Raw genomic sequence first — 21108 nt, 5'->3', positions numbered from 1 at the left:
TCTCTAGTTTTATTATTAAGATGTCCAGTGCATTCATCATTGATTCTTTAGTTCATATTATTTCCAGGGGCATTTCGCAGCCATTCCTTCCAAGACTATAGAAGATTTTTAGAATTACCCTGATTCAAAAACAGGCTAGTGGTAATAACCGTACAGGCTAAATCAATAATCTTTAAAATTATTGATAAAATCAATCTTCAGGATGTTATCTTCGCTAATGCACCTGTATTTTGGTCCTTGTGGCCGCTCCACAACATCAAGTCTAGCTGACACTATTGTTCACACCAAACTGCAGTTCAAGATAAAGCACAATGCTATGTCTTTTACCGAGACATAAAAGGTGCTTTCGGCAACATTGATCACAAGAAAGCCATTGAAATACTAAAAAATCATTTCCTCATTGACACAATAGTTATATCCTATCTACAGTACAGCCTAAATCACAGACATCTCCTCTTCCCCACTCATACCGATAATATTCTCGTCACAACCAAAACAGGCATTCCTCAAAGAGGTGTTCTCTCCAGTACTATATTTTCGGCATCTCTACAACCACTTCTACAAGAAAATCCAAATCGGCTGGCTTATGCCGACGAGTTAAAGTTGTTTATTATTTCCAAAGTCTATGATGACATTTGCAAGGTTAGCCATGATGCGAATTTACAGATGTGCATAATTATCAAGTATCTCAAGAATCTCAATCTGACTAATAATGCAAACAAATCTGCTCAAATAACTTTTGAGAAGACTTGAAGATAGAAGTTGATGATATCGAGAAATCAATTTCATTTGTCCCAGATTGTTTTGACAAAAAGCAACAAAGCATAAATAAACTGCAAGACTCAAACGCTGCACTCTGTAAACGAATTGTAGAAGTAGATGTATTATTCAAGCAAAATGAGGAATATTCCAATTAAGTTAACTTAAGAATTGACTCAATAGAACAACATCTTTTATCTAATAATGTAGAAATTGTAAGATAAACTGGATTAGCAGGACAAGATCTAGAACATACAATACAGTAGCTAATGTTTGCATTATAGCTACAGTACAATAAAGAAGATGTAGTTCATTATTAAATACCTAACAGTGAGAAAAAGAAATGCTAAGTCTAGTATAAGATAAAATTTGCAACTCATGCGGTTAAGGAAAAATGGATTAGAAAGGCAAAAGAGATCCGACTGACTGCAAATGATGTCTATCAGAACAATAGCTATATTTCAATCTTTATAAATGACCACAAATCACCTTAAGCAGTTGTTTTGGGAACTAAACAATTAGTTAAAACACACACCTATAAATTTTATGGTTAAAAGCAGTTTTCTGTTTTCTTGGTGGAGCTTATAGCACGGATGTTAGAGACACAGAACTAATTTACTTTCATTTAAGATAATTCCAACATATAAAAAGGGATCACCAGATGATCGTTACTATTATAGACCAAGAACAATACAGTCAGTACTAAATAAGATAATAGAAAACTATATTTTCTCTCTTATTAGCAAATACTTGCATCAATATGTACTGCTAAACAACTCTCTATTCTCATATCGGAAGAATCAGCGCATACAGACCTTATCAGAGAATTTAGTGGATTCTTTTAATTTACATTTAAATAACAATAACTTCATCAAGATTTTATTTATAGATTTGCCCAAAGTATATGATTTAATTTATATCCCAGTATTGCAACAAAAATTACTGAAATATGGTATAAGGGGAAGAATCAATCAACTTTTTTATAAAGATGAATGCAGATGATATAATCTTATGCACAGCTGAAAAAACTTAACAAATATGACTAATGATTTAAAGCAGGATCTTATACATTTTCAGAGTTGGCTACATGATAATAAATTAGCACTCAGCTTTGAAAAAAAACAAAATTTTTGGTAATTAGACCTCCTCATCAAATCTTAGATAGTCATTCTTCTATTAAATCACATAAACATCACATATGATCAGAACACAAACATCACATAGATATTAAATCACATAGACTATCACAAGTAAGAAATAGGAACTTCAGGAAATTTTAGTATGGATTTCAGAAATAATCAGTAACGTCGTATGCACATAAACAGATATAACATATCTGATTCATTTACAAATTTTTAAATATAGACTAAACATTAAATAGGAACAGTTAAACGTTTTGAAAATGTTAAGGAAATGGTTTAAAATGTAATAATTACAACAATGAATTTGTTCTCCAATTTGAGCTAATGTAATTATAATGGGAACCAGGGACAGACAGAGAAATTTCCCATTTTGGATCTAATTACTTAATTCTGTAATATCACGAAGTAAATAGTGATATTACAGAATATCATTAAGTCATTCTGACCAACCTAGGCTTGCTGCTTTCTGTCGTGCAATAGACCCTTGAAATCATTCTTGTATTAAAATAAAAATACCAGTTAGAATATCTAACTTGACCAATAGAAATAAAACCAGCATGCTTATTTAAGAATAATTATTTATAAGTATAAAATTCGTAATTTGTGATAGATAACTTTGAAATTCTTTTCATTTCGCAGGTAGTCAAAATGCTGGCTATTGTCGTCCTGCTCTTCGCATTGTGCTGGTTGCCCATTCATATTTTCAACCTGTACCTGTACTTTAGGAAAGATGTTATTATGACATACAGTGATCAGGAGTTCTACGGCTATGTGGCAGCATTTTTTGTTTGTCATTGGTTATCCATGGCAAACAGTTTTGCTAATCCAATTATTTATTGTTTCATGAGCGATAACTTTAGGGTAAGTTTTTCCCGAAATATTTATATATTCTTCAATTATTACTATGGGTATTCAATAAAAGAGATAATTCTTTGTATCTGAATTATCTAAGCAATTTTGTTTATTCAAAATATGTAAAATATGGGCAGACATATTTGGCTAGTTGGTTGTTGGTGTAGGGTATTAGGCTCATCATTAACTTAGGCCATATTGTACGGTATACAATATATCTGTAGATTGCGTGCTCTATGGTCGATTTGCTGTTTGTTGGACGAAAAACCCGAGAGTTTATGGGAGAGAAAATCATCTTACTCTCGCCTGATACCAACGAATTCAACCACGTTGAGTTAAGGGATCCATAAAATTTCCTCTCTTCATTGAGAGGATTCGAATTCAGATTTTTCCAACCAGTGTAGAGGACGGTGATTCTATCAACTGACCTACTCGCGAAGGCGACGTATTTGGCCTGTTAAATATACAGTACTGTATAAGCAAAAGTGAGGTGTCGTATTTGTCATTGAGTTGTTTAGAATGTCAAGTTGGTTCTCATTGTGAATAGCAGTAGCATGAATTTCAAAAACTATAAATAGCAATATATTCGCTTTTTTTTTCTCTTTTATGTGAGTGTTTTGAATATAGAGTCAGAGTTGGTGTCAGAGTTGTAAAAAATAAAAAAAACTGGAATCAGTATTTGAGTCTTGAATTTAAGAGGCGAAATTTTTAAACTTCATTTTGAAAGCATATTTTAACTATTTCTGGTATATTATTTTAGTCATAATTTTGAAATAAATGATTTAAAGACACCCAGAAAATTTATTACAAGTACTTACTCTTTAACATGCATTTTGTACATGCTGACTGCTACATGCATCAAGCAATTTTAAATATCCTTAAACAGCATCAAATAGAAATAAAACCAGCGGCCTTTACGCTCTTTCAATGCGTAGCACTTCACCTCTTACGGGATCAGTAAATGCTGTAATGTAATTCCCTTGTTGGTCATATATTTTTAAAGTAGAAGCACCACTCCATTCCGCAGGAGTGACTTTCCTGGTTTTATAGATCAAAATTGCCAACCTGAGAGGTCCAGAGACAGTTAAATTAAAATATGTGATGCATGAAGAGATACCACGAAACCCTTACAGAGGAATGGCAATCTACTTATTGTTTTATATTTGCTCCCGTTAGTGGTAAATGCATTTGTTCAAGATGAGCTTTAAGCATCTGCATGACCCGAAGAAATTTCAAATGATTATTTGCTGATAGTTGTTTCATTATTTTGATGGACATTTGGAATCTTATAAACTGCTTTAATAAAACTTTAATTCTATACGAGAGGTTCAAAGTATTTATCATCTTGAGACAGATCAAAGAGATCCATTATGAAGCGTTCATAATAAGAGATTTTATATAAATGTACACTACCTTAACAAAAGTAATCGAACATGCGTATGTTTCAAAGAATCTTCTATTCATACAAAATTTAATAGCGTGTCCATTCACCTTTGACCCAGAAGAAAAAGACCTCAGTTTGAATCCTGCCAATGACGCAAGGAACTTTTGAGTGTTATACACGTGGCAGAGGTAGTCGATTTCAGGCGAGGGTAGTATGATTTTTTCCAGGATTTTGGTCCGGATTTTTCGGGTTTTTCTCCCTGACCGATGGAAGAGCTCACACAGTTACAGACGCAATTTGTTGATGCCTCATAGTCTTAGTTTCTTTCGTGCTTAACATCATCACTACTACTTTTGACCTTAGTAATACACTGTACCTTCGTTGCTGGATTCGAAAACAATTTTTAATAACAGCAAGGCAGTATTTTGGTCCAACTTCATTCAACATAGGCTGTTGCCTTCTGTTGTGCGACGTTACAATAACAAGAAAAGATCTGATAACAAGAAAATGGCTCTCTTCATACTGCTGCACAGTGTAAGAAGTGCAAGTTCAGAACATCATTGTACCGGATGACATTTATTGTTCCTGGAAGGAAGACCAAAAGTGCTAGCCTAGACCGCGAGAAACCACTACAGCACCTCCGCGAAACTTCACATTTCGGATGATAAATCCTGATAATTAAAACTTTTTCCGACATCCACCTGATTCAAACTCGGCCATTATCGAAACCGTGGATTGAAATTCCAGTTTTTACAGCTTTTAATATAGTTTTTTAATCTTCCAATAACCAATTATGACAAGAAAGTCGAGGCTGTGCATTATGTATTCTGAAGTTTAGTTTGTATGCTACAGCTCTTCGGTAAAATTCGATATCATACAGTTTCATACATATCGCCTTTATGCCAATATCAGTTCTTGTAACCCTCCTTCAGGTGTTCTCCAATCTCTACTAGAGCGTTTCGCCAATGTTGTAGCACCATGCCCTTTTGATGTGTTGATTGCATCAACCGCCATTGATGTATGGCGATGTAGTTTTTCTGAAATTGGGAAGGAAACTGATATGGCATCCTATGATGATACTCCATTGGAAATTGTTAATATCGAAACCTCTCTCGACCTAATAACTGTGATGGCGAAGATGGCATATTTTTTTAAATTTCCAGGAATTTAAAAAATATATACCAGTGCATTCATACAAAAATTATACAAATATTATTAATATAAATAGCGTTATAGTGACTTATTGTCTTTTCACTTCTGCATTGATTCCGAAAAATATATTTCTCCGGTGGAGTCTCCTGTGCAGACTAAACTTTCCATTTTATGGATACTCGGGCTTCCTTGCACCGAATAGCTAATAATAATTAATAATAACAACGTTCAGGTAGTTTTTTTATGGTGACTATTCTGAGCTAGGGAAGCAAAGCGAAATCATGGATGGGTTGCAGATCCTCCTTAACATAGATTATTCTGAGTATTAGCTGGTCCACATGATTTCGATTACCACAGTGAAAAAGAAAAATGGATTACCAACCACCAATAGACTTCCAGGTGGACTCTGATATCTCCGTCAACCACGATACGGGTATGGTTTCCTATTATGTTTTCCATAACATGGTCCTGTGATATGCATAATACAACCAAAAATGAATTATTTTAGCCAAAACAAAGTCCTCTTTTTGTCCTCATAATGCGTAATAGGTTATTAAAGTATTAGGTTACTAGGAGTATTAGGTTACTAAAGAAGTGTCAAATTATGGCTACCCAAGAACTAACTTATATACCTATGTGTATTATGTCCATAAATTGGGTGTGTTCTCTGGTCTGTTTGTCTGTCTGTTTTCTGAACGAAAAACCCGATTTCCGGGAGAAAACTCTTGCAATCTCTGTGCCTGAGGCTGTCTAATTCAGCCACAAACTGGGGGGGGGGGGAAATCCCCGATAAAATTCCTTGCTTCATTGAGGGGATTGGAGCTCGAATCTTTTCCATTGTGATTATAACCACTGTGCTACACACGCTCGGGGTTGACTGTGATGGAATATACTACTTGAAATTGCAATGAAATAAGGCCATCAGATCTCTGGAAATGAGTTTCTTTCACTTGTCGCTGTTGCCGTGCCGTGCCGTGCCCTGTTGATAACTCTTGGTGCAATAGATTTTGACAAAACATTCATATAAACCTGTAAATAGGGATTTCTGCTATCTTAACTAAAATTACCTAATTTAAAGAAAACTATGGAACTACAAAATAAATACGAAAACCACAATTAACAGGTAAGAGGCAGACCTAGGAGAGATACAGAAAATCACGGGGATGTGACATAATGCAAGAATAAGCGCAGCTGCTACCTGAAATAACGCTGGTAACCATATCATGTACTCTGAGTAACCAAACACTGGCACTTTTAAGAGAGGAAAAACAAAAAAAAAAAAACCAAAAGAAAGTTTGGAGAAACACAGTGGCCTTGATCGAAACATCTACCACTGAAAATTTCCTGAACTTTCATGAACTGCTTATTGTGCAAAACGACGATGAATGCCAAGATGTAAGCAATGAAGACTGATTGAACTAAAATAACTGCTTGAATATAAACTCAAGAAACAACTCATGTAGCTCGGCTTGAGTCTTTCTTTTTCTTTCACAAAGTTGGTCTAATCACCATCCTCCCCACACCGAATGGAAAGATCTCAGTTCGAATCCGGTCAATGACGCGAGAAATTTTTATTGATCTTTTTTTCAGTGTAGCTGAGTTAGTCGGTCTCAAGCGAGGGTAGCACGGTTATTTCTCCCAGAAACTCGGATTTTTTACTTTTTCTGTCCAGCAAAGGGCAAATCGATCCCAAAACACACGAAATTTATAGGCATGTTATATACAGGGCAACATAGCCTACATTGCTGATGCGCCTTAAAAACCCTACAACAACAACAACAAAAACTGGGAACCTTTTGCGGTTTTTATTTTATTATTTATTTTAACTATCCATGTTCGTTTACGAATGATATCTGGTGGGATTCCCAGCGCTATTTCGAGAACATTTGCTCCTTATTTTTGTAGGATCTCATCTGATTATTTTTCTCGGTTTGAGTATTTCATCTTCCTTGATAATTTGGTTTCACTTTTATATTGAAGATTCGTTGTTTACTTTAAATTTGGCTATTTTAATTGCTGTGTCCCAATTAATGAATAGTTAGCACTTCTCAAGCATAATTAGTTACAGTCAGCAGAAATCTTCATTGGTTGTATAAAAGCGGTTTTATTTAAAAGTCCAAATTTCAAAAATCAAATTTTTCAGGAGCAGAAAAAAAAAATTTACTTAGGAAAAAAAATCTGATTCTTTGAGAATTTCTGGTTAACGAGTAGTAAGTGCATTATTAATTCTTTTGCATTGTGAAGAAATTGTGTGTAAATTAATGCTGAGCGCGATACAACAGCTTTCCAGCTCAAATTCGACAAAATATCTATTGGGAATGGGAATTTGCAATTGAGTTAAGCATGCGATAAGCGCACAGCAACTAATTTTATGACACATCACTATTTGTCGGTCAGTTAGCTGTTTGATGCACGAAAACTCTGAGTTACCAGGAGAAAAAGAAACCACGCGACCGTCGTTTCAGGCGACAAACTCAGCCACTTTGTGAGAAGAGCTCACCAAAATGGCCTTTTCCAACCTGCGAAGTATGACTGTAGTTATAACCACTGTGCTACCTGCTAATGCTTTATGATTTTGATAAAGATATGAAGGGTGTTTCAAAATTCCTAAAAATAAGAGATCTAAAAAAGAGAAAGAAAGTTCCTATAAACATACTCGATTGTTTCAGAAGTCTTCAGAAAACACTTTCTTGTTCAGTTCCAATTTTAAGGATGTCCATTTCCACTTACAGTCTGCAAAATCCCACGTTCAAAACTTGTTGATGATGTCTTCTCCACCTTCAGTCTCGTGTTGTTTGGCATTACAAGAATGCAAAATGGGATGATCTGTGATATATCTTTTCTTCCTTTCCTTGGTAGGATTACTGTTTCAGATCTTCTATTGTCAACGCTTGCTTAGATCGTGACAGTGAAATTATTCTTGTAGGGATGATATCTTTTTTCCACACTAAACTTTAAAATCTTTCCATCTATCTAAACCTTGGTTTTCCAATAAATGTGGTGAGTCTATTCAAAATAAGAATGTTGCAAGACGTAATTGGCTTGCCTCCAAATCTACAGGTTCATTTTCTGCAAACAAAAAATCACGCAAAAATTGCCAAGCAGTTATTAATTAGCCCAAACTACAGTAGATTTTGAACAGGATAAGAGTAGACAACTTGCTTCTTGAACAAGTGATAGTCGAGCATTCTGGTTTCTTGCCAAAGCTACTGACCGGAACTTCTGCCTATCTCTATTCCCACTTCTGTCAAAACCATCCGGTTTTGACAGAAGATAAAGCTGACTTGCTAGCATCCTACTTTTCTTCTAACTCATGTATTGGTGATTTTGGTAATCTACCTCCTACCATTTTCAGTACATTCCATTCAATGCTTACTGTGGCTTTGCGTCAAAAGGATTCAGACGAATTTTGAACAGCCTTGATGCCAAGAAAGCGCCAGGTCCTGGTGGTATTTTTCTACTTGTTCTCAAAACCTGTGCTTCTGGGCTTACTCCTGTTCTCTGTGTCGCTTTATTTTGCTTTCCTATTCCAAAGTTGTTTTTCTTTCTGCTTGAAATTTTGTTCATATCCAACCAGTTCCTAAAAGGGGTGAAAAATACCTCCAATCCAATTATCGTCCCATTGCAATCACTTCTACTCTTTTTAAAGTAATGGAGAAATCAATTTACCTCTAATGATCTGATCAGTGATCGTCAGTACCTATTCCGTCAATGTTGATCTCCTGGTGATATACTGGCTTATGTTATGTTACCCATCTGTGGACAAATTCAGTGGAACAGTTCGGTAAACTTCAAGTAGTTGCTCTTGATATTTCAAAGATTTTAATCATTTTTGTCATAAAGGTTTTATAAATAAACTTCTATAGCTTGACAATTGTTTTGTAATTGAGTATCCGGTTTTCCCTCTGACCGCTTAGTAGAGGCATACGATGCAAGAAAGCAAGCTTGTGCGGTATCAGCCAAAAAAAAAAAAAATCCTCCCATTTCACCCCTTCATTCGTTTCAAATGCCTGTCCAAGTCAGCCTTAAATGTATTTAGGCTATCAACTTCCACAACAAAAGATGAAAGTCCGTTCCACCAATCAACCGGCTGGCTAAAGTCAAATTTCGGCACATCTATTCTACACCTGTCTTTCCTCAATTTGAAACTATGTCCCCTCAGGTTCTTAATCTGAGCAAGAGGAAGAATCACATCAGCATTCAGCTTGTTCAACCCATTCAAGGCCTTATACACCTCAATCAGATCACATCGCAGGCGCTGCAATTTGCAGCGCCTGGAGAGTAGGCACCTGCGATTTCACAGTTTTGTTGCCCTTCTTTGTACTCGATCTAGCAACTCTACATCCTTCCTAAAATGAGGCCTCCAGACCTGTACACAATACTCTAGGTGTGGCCTGACCATTGCCTTGTACAACGGGATAATCACCTCTCTGTCCCTCTAGTAAAATTCCTATATATTATTGACAAGACTCCATGATCTGCCCTGGCAGCCCGTCTGCACTGCTCAGCAAACTTCATATTTGACTGCACAATTACCCCCAGGTGTTTTTCACTTTCCTCTTCTCTGAGTGTAGTACCACACAGCTGGTACGTTTCTCTTGGGTTATTGCTACCCACATGCAGTACTTTGCATTTGTCAATGTTAAACTTCAGTTGCCACTTCTCAGCCCTGTAAGTGATGATAGTCGGCCCCTGTCTTCTAACTTCTCCACTAATGCAGGTTTTCGCCAAGATTCAGTTCTTTCTCCCATTGTTTTCCTCTTATATATTAATGACCTTCTTCCATTGATCGGAAATCCTATCCATTGTTTTGTTGATGACCGCCATTGCATTCTACCTTCCAATTTGAGAAACCTAACCTTACCCTGCAAAAACAGATTCGACTTCTCGAATATCCCCTACCAGTTCCCTAAATGCTGATCTCCAGTAGGGGAAAGATAACTTAGTTGATTTCAATCCTTCTAAAACAGGACAAGTTTATGTCCTGTTTTATGGGATAAAAATAATTATTTTTCTGCTGTTCTTATCTTCAAGTTCACATATTTCTCTTAGGGATTACCGCGACTTCCAATCTCTCTCTTGGCATAAGCACATCACAAATATTGCTTCCTCTGCATCTAATAATTGGGTTTGCTCTTTTTCTTTCGGCGTTACTTTTCTTCCAAACAGCTACTCAATCGGTACAAATCACAAATCCACCCTATGTGGAATATTTTTCCTACGTATTGGGGGGGGGGGGTGCGCCACGAAATCTCTCTCAGGTTTCTAGCTTCCATTCAAAGAGGATGGCAGTTAATTTAATTAATGATCTATCCCTTACAAAGTCTCTCAACTCTCTGTTTCATAGACGTTCTCTTTCTGATGCATGCCTCTTCTATAGATATTTCTAGGGGCACTGTTCTTCTGAATTGGCTTCTATAATTCCCGCTCTCTCTTCCAAACCAGTCCAACACGTGTCTCAACAATCAGCATCCTTTTATTGTCCAACTTCAAACTCACAGAGCCAATTTTTTTTTCTTCATTTATTCCTTCAACTTCCGGATTCTGGAACAACTTCTCTTCATACGTATTTCCTGAAAATTATAATCTAAAGAAATTCAAGTCTAATCAACAAGTATAATTTTTTTCGACCTTCAACCCACGCACGGTATTATAGGTTCTAGTACCTCTGGTGATTGAGATTTTCATTAAAAGCGTCATAAATAAAAAAAAAAAGCATTTTTTAAAAAAAAAAATATGAGCAAAACATTTTCATGTTCAAATTTATGTAATAAAATAAGACTGCAAAACAGACTTTAAACAGCACAAAGCATACGTACTAACGCTGTCACGAATAGTGTTCTACTATATGAATTATATCAATTTCTGAGTTGTGAGTAACCAGTGTGGGACAGTGCATATTATCACTGTGGACGTGTCTGCAACTTAAATTTCAGATTCCACATCGACTGCCTCTTTGTATTTAAAGTAGGGAATTTGTTAAACCTATGAGAGACACTACATATATGTTCACGTTCGACGAATAAATTGATATGCTTTTAATTACCTGCTATTCGCAGATACGCCGATTAAGTTTCCAAATCCAGGAGTACTAAAACGTTAAATATTTGCTGCTTCGGAGTGACAACTTTGAGAAAAAGGTCACTGAAACCATTATGAGTAAACACTAGTAGAGAGAAGAGTAAATACTTCGTGCTATACAAGTATCTGTTTCACAAATATGCCTGTAAAAATTCAAATTATTATATTAGGGTCACCCTGTTATTTCTTACATATACTTGTATTTGTGTCTGTAAATTGCGTGTGTTCTCTAGCCGATTTTCTTGTTTTGCTGAACAAAAAAAAAATCCAGTTTCTGGGGTAAAAAACCTTGTAATCTACGCCTGAAACCGATTAACTCAGCCACGGAATGAAACAAAAGCCCATTAAAGTTCCTCGCTTCATCGACGAGATTCGAACCCGGGCCTTTATCACTCGGCATGGGGAGGAAGGTGACGATAATACTGTGGTAGCGCGCAGAGAGTTTTCCTGCACAAAAATGGTTGTCACAAGATATAATAAATGCAGATACTTTAGTCAGAGGCTCATTTTGCAATGTAAATGTGATCCCCAATTTCTCAACCATGTTCTGAATATTCAAAAATGAATCATATTTAGTCATATTCACATATTGAATCATATTTTACAGGAAATATTGAATTCTCATCTCTAGAAACTGAGTGTATTGAACCATTGAGGCTAATTATGAGAGCATCACTGGGTTCGGGAGTGATTCCGTTGGATGGGAAAAAATGCCAATGTATCTCCAATACATAAGGGCGGTTCTAAAAGTGAAGTGGAAAATTACCGATCCGTCAGTCTAACTTCAGTAGTAGGGAAATCATGGAAGCAATGATCGAGGGCGGAATTAAGAATCATTTAGATCAAATTGAATTCTGAAGAATACTCAGCATAGTTTTTTACAGGGAAAAATCATGTTTAACAAATCTGGTTAGCTATTTTGACAGGGTCATTCATGAGCTGGATTTAGGGATTTTCGACGTTATTTATTTGAATTTCAGCAAAGCATATTACTCAGTCCCACATGAGCAGTTCCATTATAAGGTGGAACAGTTGGAATCACAGGGAAAATCCTTAGATGGAAAGCATGATGGCTTCAGGGCAGGAGGCAGTGGGTTGTGATAAATGGTTATTCCTCAGATTGAGTTGATGTAAATAGTGGGGTTCCCAAGGATCAGTATTAGGACCACTGTTGTTTTTGCTTTTCATGAATGACATCGATGTAGGGATAGAAGGCGTGATGTCTAAATTTGCAGATGATATAAAGAAAGGTAGATTAGTTAATGACTACCTCCAAGCAGAGCTTCTTCAGAGTGACCTTTCTGACCATCCTTCAGGGATGGTCAGAAAAATGGCAGCTATGCTGCTATTTTCTATTAATATAGCAAAGAGTAAGGTATTGCACCTAGGGAACAGTAACCCCAAAATAACTTAAACACTTGGTGGAGTTGAACTAAAGCCAGTAGTGCAAAAAGGTGACTTGGGTGTTGCTATACGGTCAGACATGAAGTTCTCAGAACATTGTAGACAGGTTGGAAGGAAGACCCATGATTCGATGATTTATCGACCATTTTGCTAGTAGAGATGAGGACGTCGAAATTGCATTATAAAAGGCTATTGTTAGACCACACTTCGAATACTGTGTTCAGCTATGGAAATCGCACCTAAAGAAAGACATTAGGCTTCTTCAAAGGGTCCAAAGAGGGGTAACTCGCCTGGTGAGATGCCAAAAGGGCGTCCATATGAAGAAAGACTTCGAATATGTTGGCTGTAGATTTTGGAAACTCAGCGGCACCTTAGAGGAGACTTGTTTGAGGTGTTTAAGGCTCTGAGAGGCAATAGTAAAATGAATGAGGATGAAATTTTCCCGGTTATAAATGATTCTAGAACTAGGGGCCATAAATTCAAGTTATGGGGAGAGATGTTTAGACTGGACTGAAGGAAGTTTTATTTTGGGCAACGGGTAAACTACTGGAATAAGTTACCTACATGGGTGGTAGAGGCTGACAGTTTGGTGAAATTCAATGGTCAGCTGAATAGATAGCTACTGGAGGAGGGAAATGCATAGGCTGCCTGTTTCCTTTTCTTTTATTTAATTTATTTTATTTTATCTTTTTATTTTATTTAATTATTTTTATTATTATTATTATTTATATATATATTTTTTTGGCTAATACTAATACTAACTCATACGTCAGCCGAAGAAACTCTATTACGATTATCGCTGCTCATTGATAATTATTGTTAACAAACCTTTGCTCTAATTTTTGAGGTGGTGTTCTTGGGGGAAATCTCGTTGGTCCTTATTTTTTAAAAACGAAACTACATTTTCTGCTGACCAATTTGTGGGAAATATTGGAAGACATATACCTTGAAAATTGGTAGAGAATTAGTGGTGACATTTGTGACTTACCTTTTATGTCTCATTATATACGTGTACGTTTCGATATCACAAACCTTTTGACCTTTTTCTTAATATAATTAATATGCAACCTGAAATTCAACGTATTATCCAGTTGAGCGTGTACAGAGAAGGGCAACAAGACTGGTGAGGGGAATGAAGGGATCCTCTTATCAAGAGAGGCTTAAGTTCTGCAAATTGCAGTGGCTGGAGACTAGGCACCTGCGCGGTGATCTGATTGAGGTGTATAAGGCCTTGAATGGGTTCAGCACGCTGAATTCTGATGGGATCCTTCCACTTGTTCAGATTACGAACCTAAGGGGGCATAAATTCAAATTACGAAAGGACAGATGTAGAATAGATGTGCGGAAATTTGCCTTTAGCCAGCGGATGGTTAATTGCTGGAACAAACTTCCATCTGTCGTTGTGGAAGTTGATAGGTTGAATAAATTTAAGGAGGAACTGGACAGGCATTTGGAGGGAATGGTGTGATTTTTTTTTTTTTTTTTTTGGCTGATGCTGCATAAGCTCATACATTTGCTTTCTTGCATCACATGCCACTACTACTGCTACTACCCTGAATACTAAAGAGCTGCCACGGATCGCAAGCTAAGGCCTTTGATATGAACATGAGGAGCCTATTTGACGCCAATCGCCCTTTAATAACAGCAGCGTCATCGTTTTGCTGTATGAAACTTTTAATTTTATAGACTACATCATTTGTTAAGCGCTTACACCAAGTTCATCCTCGTCGCTAAGGTCAGCCTCCAATCAAAAGCACTAAATCATCAGAACAGACCACTATTGCAATGTTTTCAAAATCTTTACAAGCTAGTCCTCAAAGATCATATTCCCCCATAAATGGCCTGAATACTGACCCCTGCAACAACATCTAATTCTCACAGTTACAGTTCTACTCTCGAAGTAGTCTTTTATCATGGAATAAATCTGAGATGAGCATCTTGCAATTTTGGCATTATCATAACTCTATCCCAACTAATCGTATCGAGTGCCCCAGAAGATTCCACAAAGATCCCCAAAACATATTTTAATTCACCCCCTTTTACACAGCTCAAAGCGTATTGAAGATGCATCATTTTGTTCCACACCCTGGAGTGAACAGTACAGAATTTTTTTTTTCTTTTCGAGAGGGGGAAGGTTTTCTTCTAAGTATGATGCAATCTGCCTTGGAAACATTTCTTCATACACTTTGCCAAATTCAGAAATAACGCTATGGAGCAGTAGGATCTCGGGTTATTTCGAGGTCTGGATTCGACAATTTTAGTATTGTCTTGAAGAGTGAAGATACTCATAATATAGCATCATCTTCCAATCTCTCCAACGTGAAAGGAGGTTTATTAACCTTGTTTCCTGACACGATAAGATAAGCCTGAGAATCCTGGATTCGTCGCGTTGAATGCTGAATTGAACACAACGGCCGTCACTTTAACCAGCTCCATTAGATTTTCAGTTTTTTAAAATAAAAATTCTTTCCGTTCAGTTGGAAGTAAGTTCTCATGGTGCGGAAGAACAGCCATCTCGGTCGCTGTGCTAACAGTGTGGACAACGTTGAGTACTTGTATTATACAATCTGCGGCGGGGACTATACTTCGCAACGGAAAGTAAAGTCGCTATTACATCATTAGATGTATTGGGGTAACCGATTCACACAGTTTGTAAATGTGTCGGTGTCCAGAGGACAATCTCTTTTCAAGATTAAAGGCAGGTCGCTTGCCAGTATTATAGATTAAGCGTACATGCGTTGTATAATTAATTGCTAATTGAATTAACATTGCCCGACTGGTTAAATCTGAATTATAGAAAATTACCGTTGATTTTATTTTATGTGTTTCATCACTCTAACGTTTATCGTTAGAAGTGCTTCACAGTGGCTTTCGGAGAGGCGAAATGAACATTACAGTGATCATAATTTCCGCTCTAATTCTCTGATGATGCCAAATGGAAACTCCTGTTAATTCGCTCGCACAGCTTGCAATTATATTTATTGACTCTCCAGTGCTTTCAGCTTTAAATTTGGAATACGCGCCAATAATTAAACGTTTTGTTTTATGCGATAACATAACGCATTTATTGAACTTCCACTCGCTCTAGTTGCCAATCTTTATATAAATTACCATTAAAATGTACTCCCCCCTCACTCTTTTTTGTCTTACAAAAACAGCAAGCTACGCGCATGGCTCATAGCTTTAGTTGCTTTGGCACAAAAACAAACAGACAGCATTGGTCGGATAAAATTAAAAAAATAAAAACCATAGAGTTTCTGTATCCTATTGCATTAATGGTGGCGCTAAACCGATAAACGTAAATGTCTGAGCTATCTTTCATTGATGGACAGTAGTAGGTTGAATAATTTTCAATTATTCAACCTACTTGAATAATTTTGAATACTTGAATAAATACTTTTGATTAGGTTGAATAATTTTCAATTATTCAACCTAATCAAAAGTTCTGCTAAACTTTCGGAGTATAGTGTATTTGGGAAGTTCTTCGATGAAGTTTTGATGAAATTGATAGCATGATCGCTTCACTTTCTGTACTCGGAGTTCTCGAAATACTTAAAACTAAGCACAAAGATCCAAGCCGTCTGCGTCATGAGATTCTGGATCTCGACGAGCGATATCCATTTCCAAACAATATTTCATCAACTCGTTGCATTCGATATCGGGAAATTCGTGTGCAATATAAGGCGAGCCAGATCTGTTCGCATATATTTGCATCAATCGTGTTTTCATTGATTTCAGTGCTTGGTTGACAATGTGCAAGGAATACCGGCTTGGGGATCACTTCTCAGGTGACGGGGCGATATCGTCTCTGTTTATTTAGCAAACACACAACACAGGATGCCCAAATTACATTCAAGAGTACACGCTTGTGACTGAAATTCAGTAGGGCCAAGAGCTTATTATATAGTTGAAGTATCAGGAGGGATTAAACATCAGTTTATAACGAACAGCTGTGGGCAGAAATGGAATTACAATCATCCAAAATAAATAAAAAATACGTTTCAAATGCAAATGCTACAGTTAAAAAAATAATTGCAAAGATGCATATATATATTAACAATTTGATTTTTATATTTTTGCCATACATTTATAACAACGATTATATAATTAGGGAGTGACTTTACGCTATGACTGAAATAAATTTAGAGAGAGAAAAATTATTAGATTATCAATAGAGAAATTTTCACATTAATTCAGAACAGGGTAGATTATTGTTCGAGAGTGACAATCTTCTGGAATGAAAAATTACTTAAATTTATTTATTTCAGTAAAAAAAAAAAGACCCAGGACAGAAACATACAAGAAAGACAAATCAGTTGTAGACATTTAATGCTAACAAATGTTAAAAAAAATAAATAAATTTTCTGTTTATACTCCGGGACGACCGGTCAGAGAAGGACAGAACACAAGAAACAGAACCGTCAATTTTAAGTTAATGCAAAATCATATCTAAATGTATTAAAACAATTAGAAACGTAGATAATTATAAAGTCACAAGTGAATATAAGGAAAAGCGTCTTAAAGCATTTCCTGTATTTATTCTGTGCAAAATATGAGTGGATCGATTCGTAGCCTGTTCAATATGTCCAAGATAGTATGAGGAAACATGTTTGTAATTTGCCAGTCTAAAGTATTTTGAGAAAATATCGTGTAGATATATATGGAATTTGCTAGTTTCTTCTGATATTCAATCTATTGAGGTCAGTCTTCCATTTAGATTGAAGGAACATCGATTCTATATAAAAGGAGTTGGTAGAGGATTTTGATGTTCATTGATATAATGATGATGTTCCAAGATTTTACTTGAAAAGTAGTATATAAAGAACAGATGTGGATATTGTAAACGGGTTATTAGCTGTCATGCTAATCCAACTAACATGCGCCAGTATTCACATCTGAGGATACTTTTTGGTACGAAGAAGGTCAGGAAAACCGAATAACCGATGCATAAAAACCAAGAAATCTTGATGAGTCCTCAAGAAAGAGTCCGATGGAGTAGCAAAAAGCGTTTCCGAAAGAACACTTTCCTGTGGAATACTTCTCTTGGCCTAAAATGTTGGTAAAAATTATCATTAGAAATCAGATGTTTGCGTTTCTTCAATAATTTGGATAAAATTGTTCGTAGGCTCGCTCGAATATTGAAATAAAATTCAATTATGTACAGAAGGGCACTGACCTATAAATTTGTAAAACGCAGATTTTACATCCAAGAATACCACTCAAGCTGAATGTGAGAGAAGATTTGCAACTGTCGCTCGACCTCGAAGAACGTTATGCAGGCAAAGCGGTCTCTGTCCAAAATAGTGTTCCATCAGTGCTTCATGGACAACTTTGTTGAAAATCTGTAGTCTAGAGCCAGTTGAAATGGACTATAATCTTTGGATAATTTTGGATTTATAATTTTGGGGATAGGTTTGGCAAAATGCCTTGACCACATCATTGGTGGAGATTCTGTTCTAATGATTTCCTGAAAAATATGGAATAACGCATAATTAATATGAGGACTGCAAACTTTAATTATAAAAAGTGAGAATACATCCGGTCATACGGCAGCTTTACTCGTCATCCTGTTTATTACTTCTATAAGGACGTCTTTAGAGAGCGAAATTGTGCTTAATTCCAGTTTTGAGTAAACCTCATCCCACTTGATGGATCAAAGATCCATCCATAGGTGAATCTTCTTTCAGTTGTTCAAAGGTCTTCATTGCTAATTCTTAAAAGATATCATTAGCATTTCCATGTTTCTTCGGAAATTATCTGCTACTTTGCGACCTTTTTAATGTTGTGCTGCTGTAAGGAAAATTTTTAAGCTGTAAGATTTTTTCTCTTAACGCTCTGTAAGCAATATAATCTTCCCTAGTTTTTGATTTTCTCCATCTCTAAAGGGGTTCTCAGTTTGTGTTTGAATGCTGTTCCAATTGCTCAGAAAACCAAGCTTTTAACCTCGGAAATATTCAAATCCTTTCAAGCATTTACTATCGCAATTCTTCGATGCAAGGAGCACAGCTGTCTGAATGCATTTTCCACAACCACATTGTAATGCCGAAGCCAGTCCACAGTTTGGAGATTTCACATGATAACATTACATTGGATGAAGTTCAATGAAAAGACAATCTTGGTGAAAAAAGGCCTACGTACCCAAAGTTGTGTCACTGGGAAAAACAGAATTAGATATATGGGTTGAGTTAAAATTCATTTAATAAACCAGGAACAAAAAACAGAAGTAATAAACAAAAGCTTTCGGACGGAGGACGTCCTTTTTCAGTTGTAATTGTGACCGTTATTGTTAAAATACAGAATATCATGTGCGTGCCACGGTGGTCATGGGTGGTGAAAATCGGGTGTTACAGGTGCTTGCAACAATTAGCTGGTTGAAGTGGAGGCTTGCAGTTGTAGTTGTAACTTTAAAAGTTTACTGGGAATGCTCTGAGCGCCAACGTTTGTCAGCTAGAAGGATGGTTGCCTCAAGTGATGGGGTTGATGCGACAATCTTGGAACTTACATTATCTTCATTCTTTCAATTTATCAATAAATCAAATTTAAAGATGATAGGTTAATGATATGAGCCGCAATCATCATTGATCTCAACAAAATCCACTTTGTGATTATGGAAAAGAGCATCAAGTCTCTAATTTACTCTAGTTGGTAGGGTGAAACGGGCCCATGGAATGTGTTGTGGAAGGAGTGGAAAATTAAAATCTCCAATACGAAAATAAGATTAATAGTTGAATATGAAACGCCATCCAACTCATCAGCTTAGTTCTGGTCTAGCAGGTATGATCAGGTGGTTGGTACATAACACAAAGCTGAATGTTTCGATGATTAAATTTAGCTTAACGCAAAGTGTTTCAAAATCATTAGAAGTGCTTTTAACTGTCCTACCTATTTCGAGGAAGGTTTAATAACGGCACCTCATCTATTTTCCTTTCACCATAAATTTGTAGTTCCAGTTAAAAATTAAGAGTTCAATATCTTTACCTTGGTTAAACCAGTTCTCGGCAAGACAGATTAATGAGTAATCCTCTGAGATTAGAAGGGTTTGCAATAGCAATGCTTCTACAATTCTGAAGGAGAAACAACTTTTTTGCTCGTCGATCTTTTTTTTTATTTATTTATATATGAAAGTAGCGGTATTTCACTGTCGGCCATGAAAGGTTTTGGTTTTTTATCATTTCGAATTGTTTACCACCTGCACCTTTACTTGAACGAGAAAACCACTGTACATGTCATAATTGAATATGTTAAATATCTAATAGAAAAATTAAAATTAATTCATCGATTCATTTAGTCTAAGATTGATATTGTATTTTTTATATATTTTTAATTCCAGACATATAACAACTTAATTACTGTGTATTTCACTTCTTCTAGTCATACGAACTGGTATGTGCTGTCTGTAGCGGGATTATAATTTTCCGCTTGCATGAAGTTAAGAGGCAAAGTTCAGGTCTTTGGAAGTTGCAAATTTTCCCTCTATGATTGAGTACTCTCTTGCAATATTTATATTTAGTGCTTTGATTGACAAACCCTTGATTTATATTTTAATAATAGTTGAATGATTACTACACCTGTGCCACTTTGGTCAGCTAGATTAAACGATGTTTCGTGGATCTACTAATCGTCTAATCGTCTTGTGTTTATATATATATCACAAACTATCGTCTTGTGTTTATATATATACAGTATATAAATTATATATATATATACAATTTCGCCTTTTTACAATTTCCTCTGGAACATGCAGCAATCTCAAAATAACTTGGATTTCTTTAATAGCATTAGCATTAGTAGAGGCATTTGATGCAAGAAAGCAAGCTTATGCAGCATCAGCCAAAAAAAAAAAAAAAATAAATAAATAAATAAAGTAAAATAAATAAATAAAAAATAACCACCTCACCACTCTGTTCGTTCGAAATACCTGTCCAGCTGAGCCTCAAACTTATTAGGCTATCAACTTCCACGACAAGGGATGGAAGTCTGTTCCACCTACCAACCACCCGCTGGCTAAAGGCAAATTTCCGCACATCTATCCTACATCTGTCTTTCCTCAATTTGAATTTATGCCCTCTCAGGTGATTATTCTGAGCAAGAGGAAGAATCCCATCAGCATTGAGCATGCTCAAACCATTCAAGGCTTTATACACCTCTATCGGATCACCTCGCTGGTGCCTAGTCTCCAGACACTGTAATTTGCAAAACTTAAGCCTTTCTTCGTAAGAGCACCCCTTTGTTCCATTCACTAATCTTGTTGCCCTTCTCTGTACTCGTTCCAGCAGCTCTACATCCTTCTTGAAATGAGGCCTCCAGGCCTGTATACAGTACTCTAGGTGTGGC

General features: G+C 36.2%; 1 protein-coding gene across 1 annotated transcript in view; it reads left to right on the top strand.

The window, feature by feature from the left end:
• Window positions 1-21108, top strand: part of LOC150088136 (G protein-coupled receptor 83-like) — a 248069-nt gene that overhangs the window by 184955 nt on the left and 42006 nt on the right. The window contains exon 4 of the mRNA XM_090370039.1: window positions 2541-2762. Within this exon, the coding sequence (XP_090226165.1) occupies window positions 2541-2762 (222 nt within the window). The remainder of the gene's footprint in view (window positions 1-2540; window positions 2763-21108) is intronic.

This window comes from Mastigoproctus giganteus, chromosome 3 (assembly GCF_048544385.1).
Source record: "Mastigoproctus giganteus isolate SK-2022 chromosome 3, ASM4854438v1, whole genome shotgun sequence".
In the NCBI taxonomy this organism is placed as follows: domain Eukaryota; kingdom Metazoa; phylum Arthropoda; class Arachnida; order Uropygi; family Thelyphonidae; genus Mastigoproctus; species Mastigoproctus giganteus.
The sequence above is the reverse complement of the archived record's forward strand: the minus strand, read 5'-3'. Positions and strand labels throughout refer to the sequence as shown.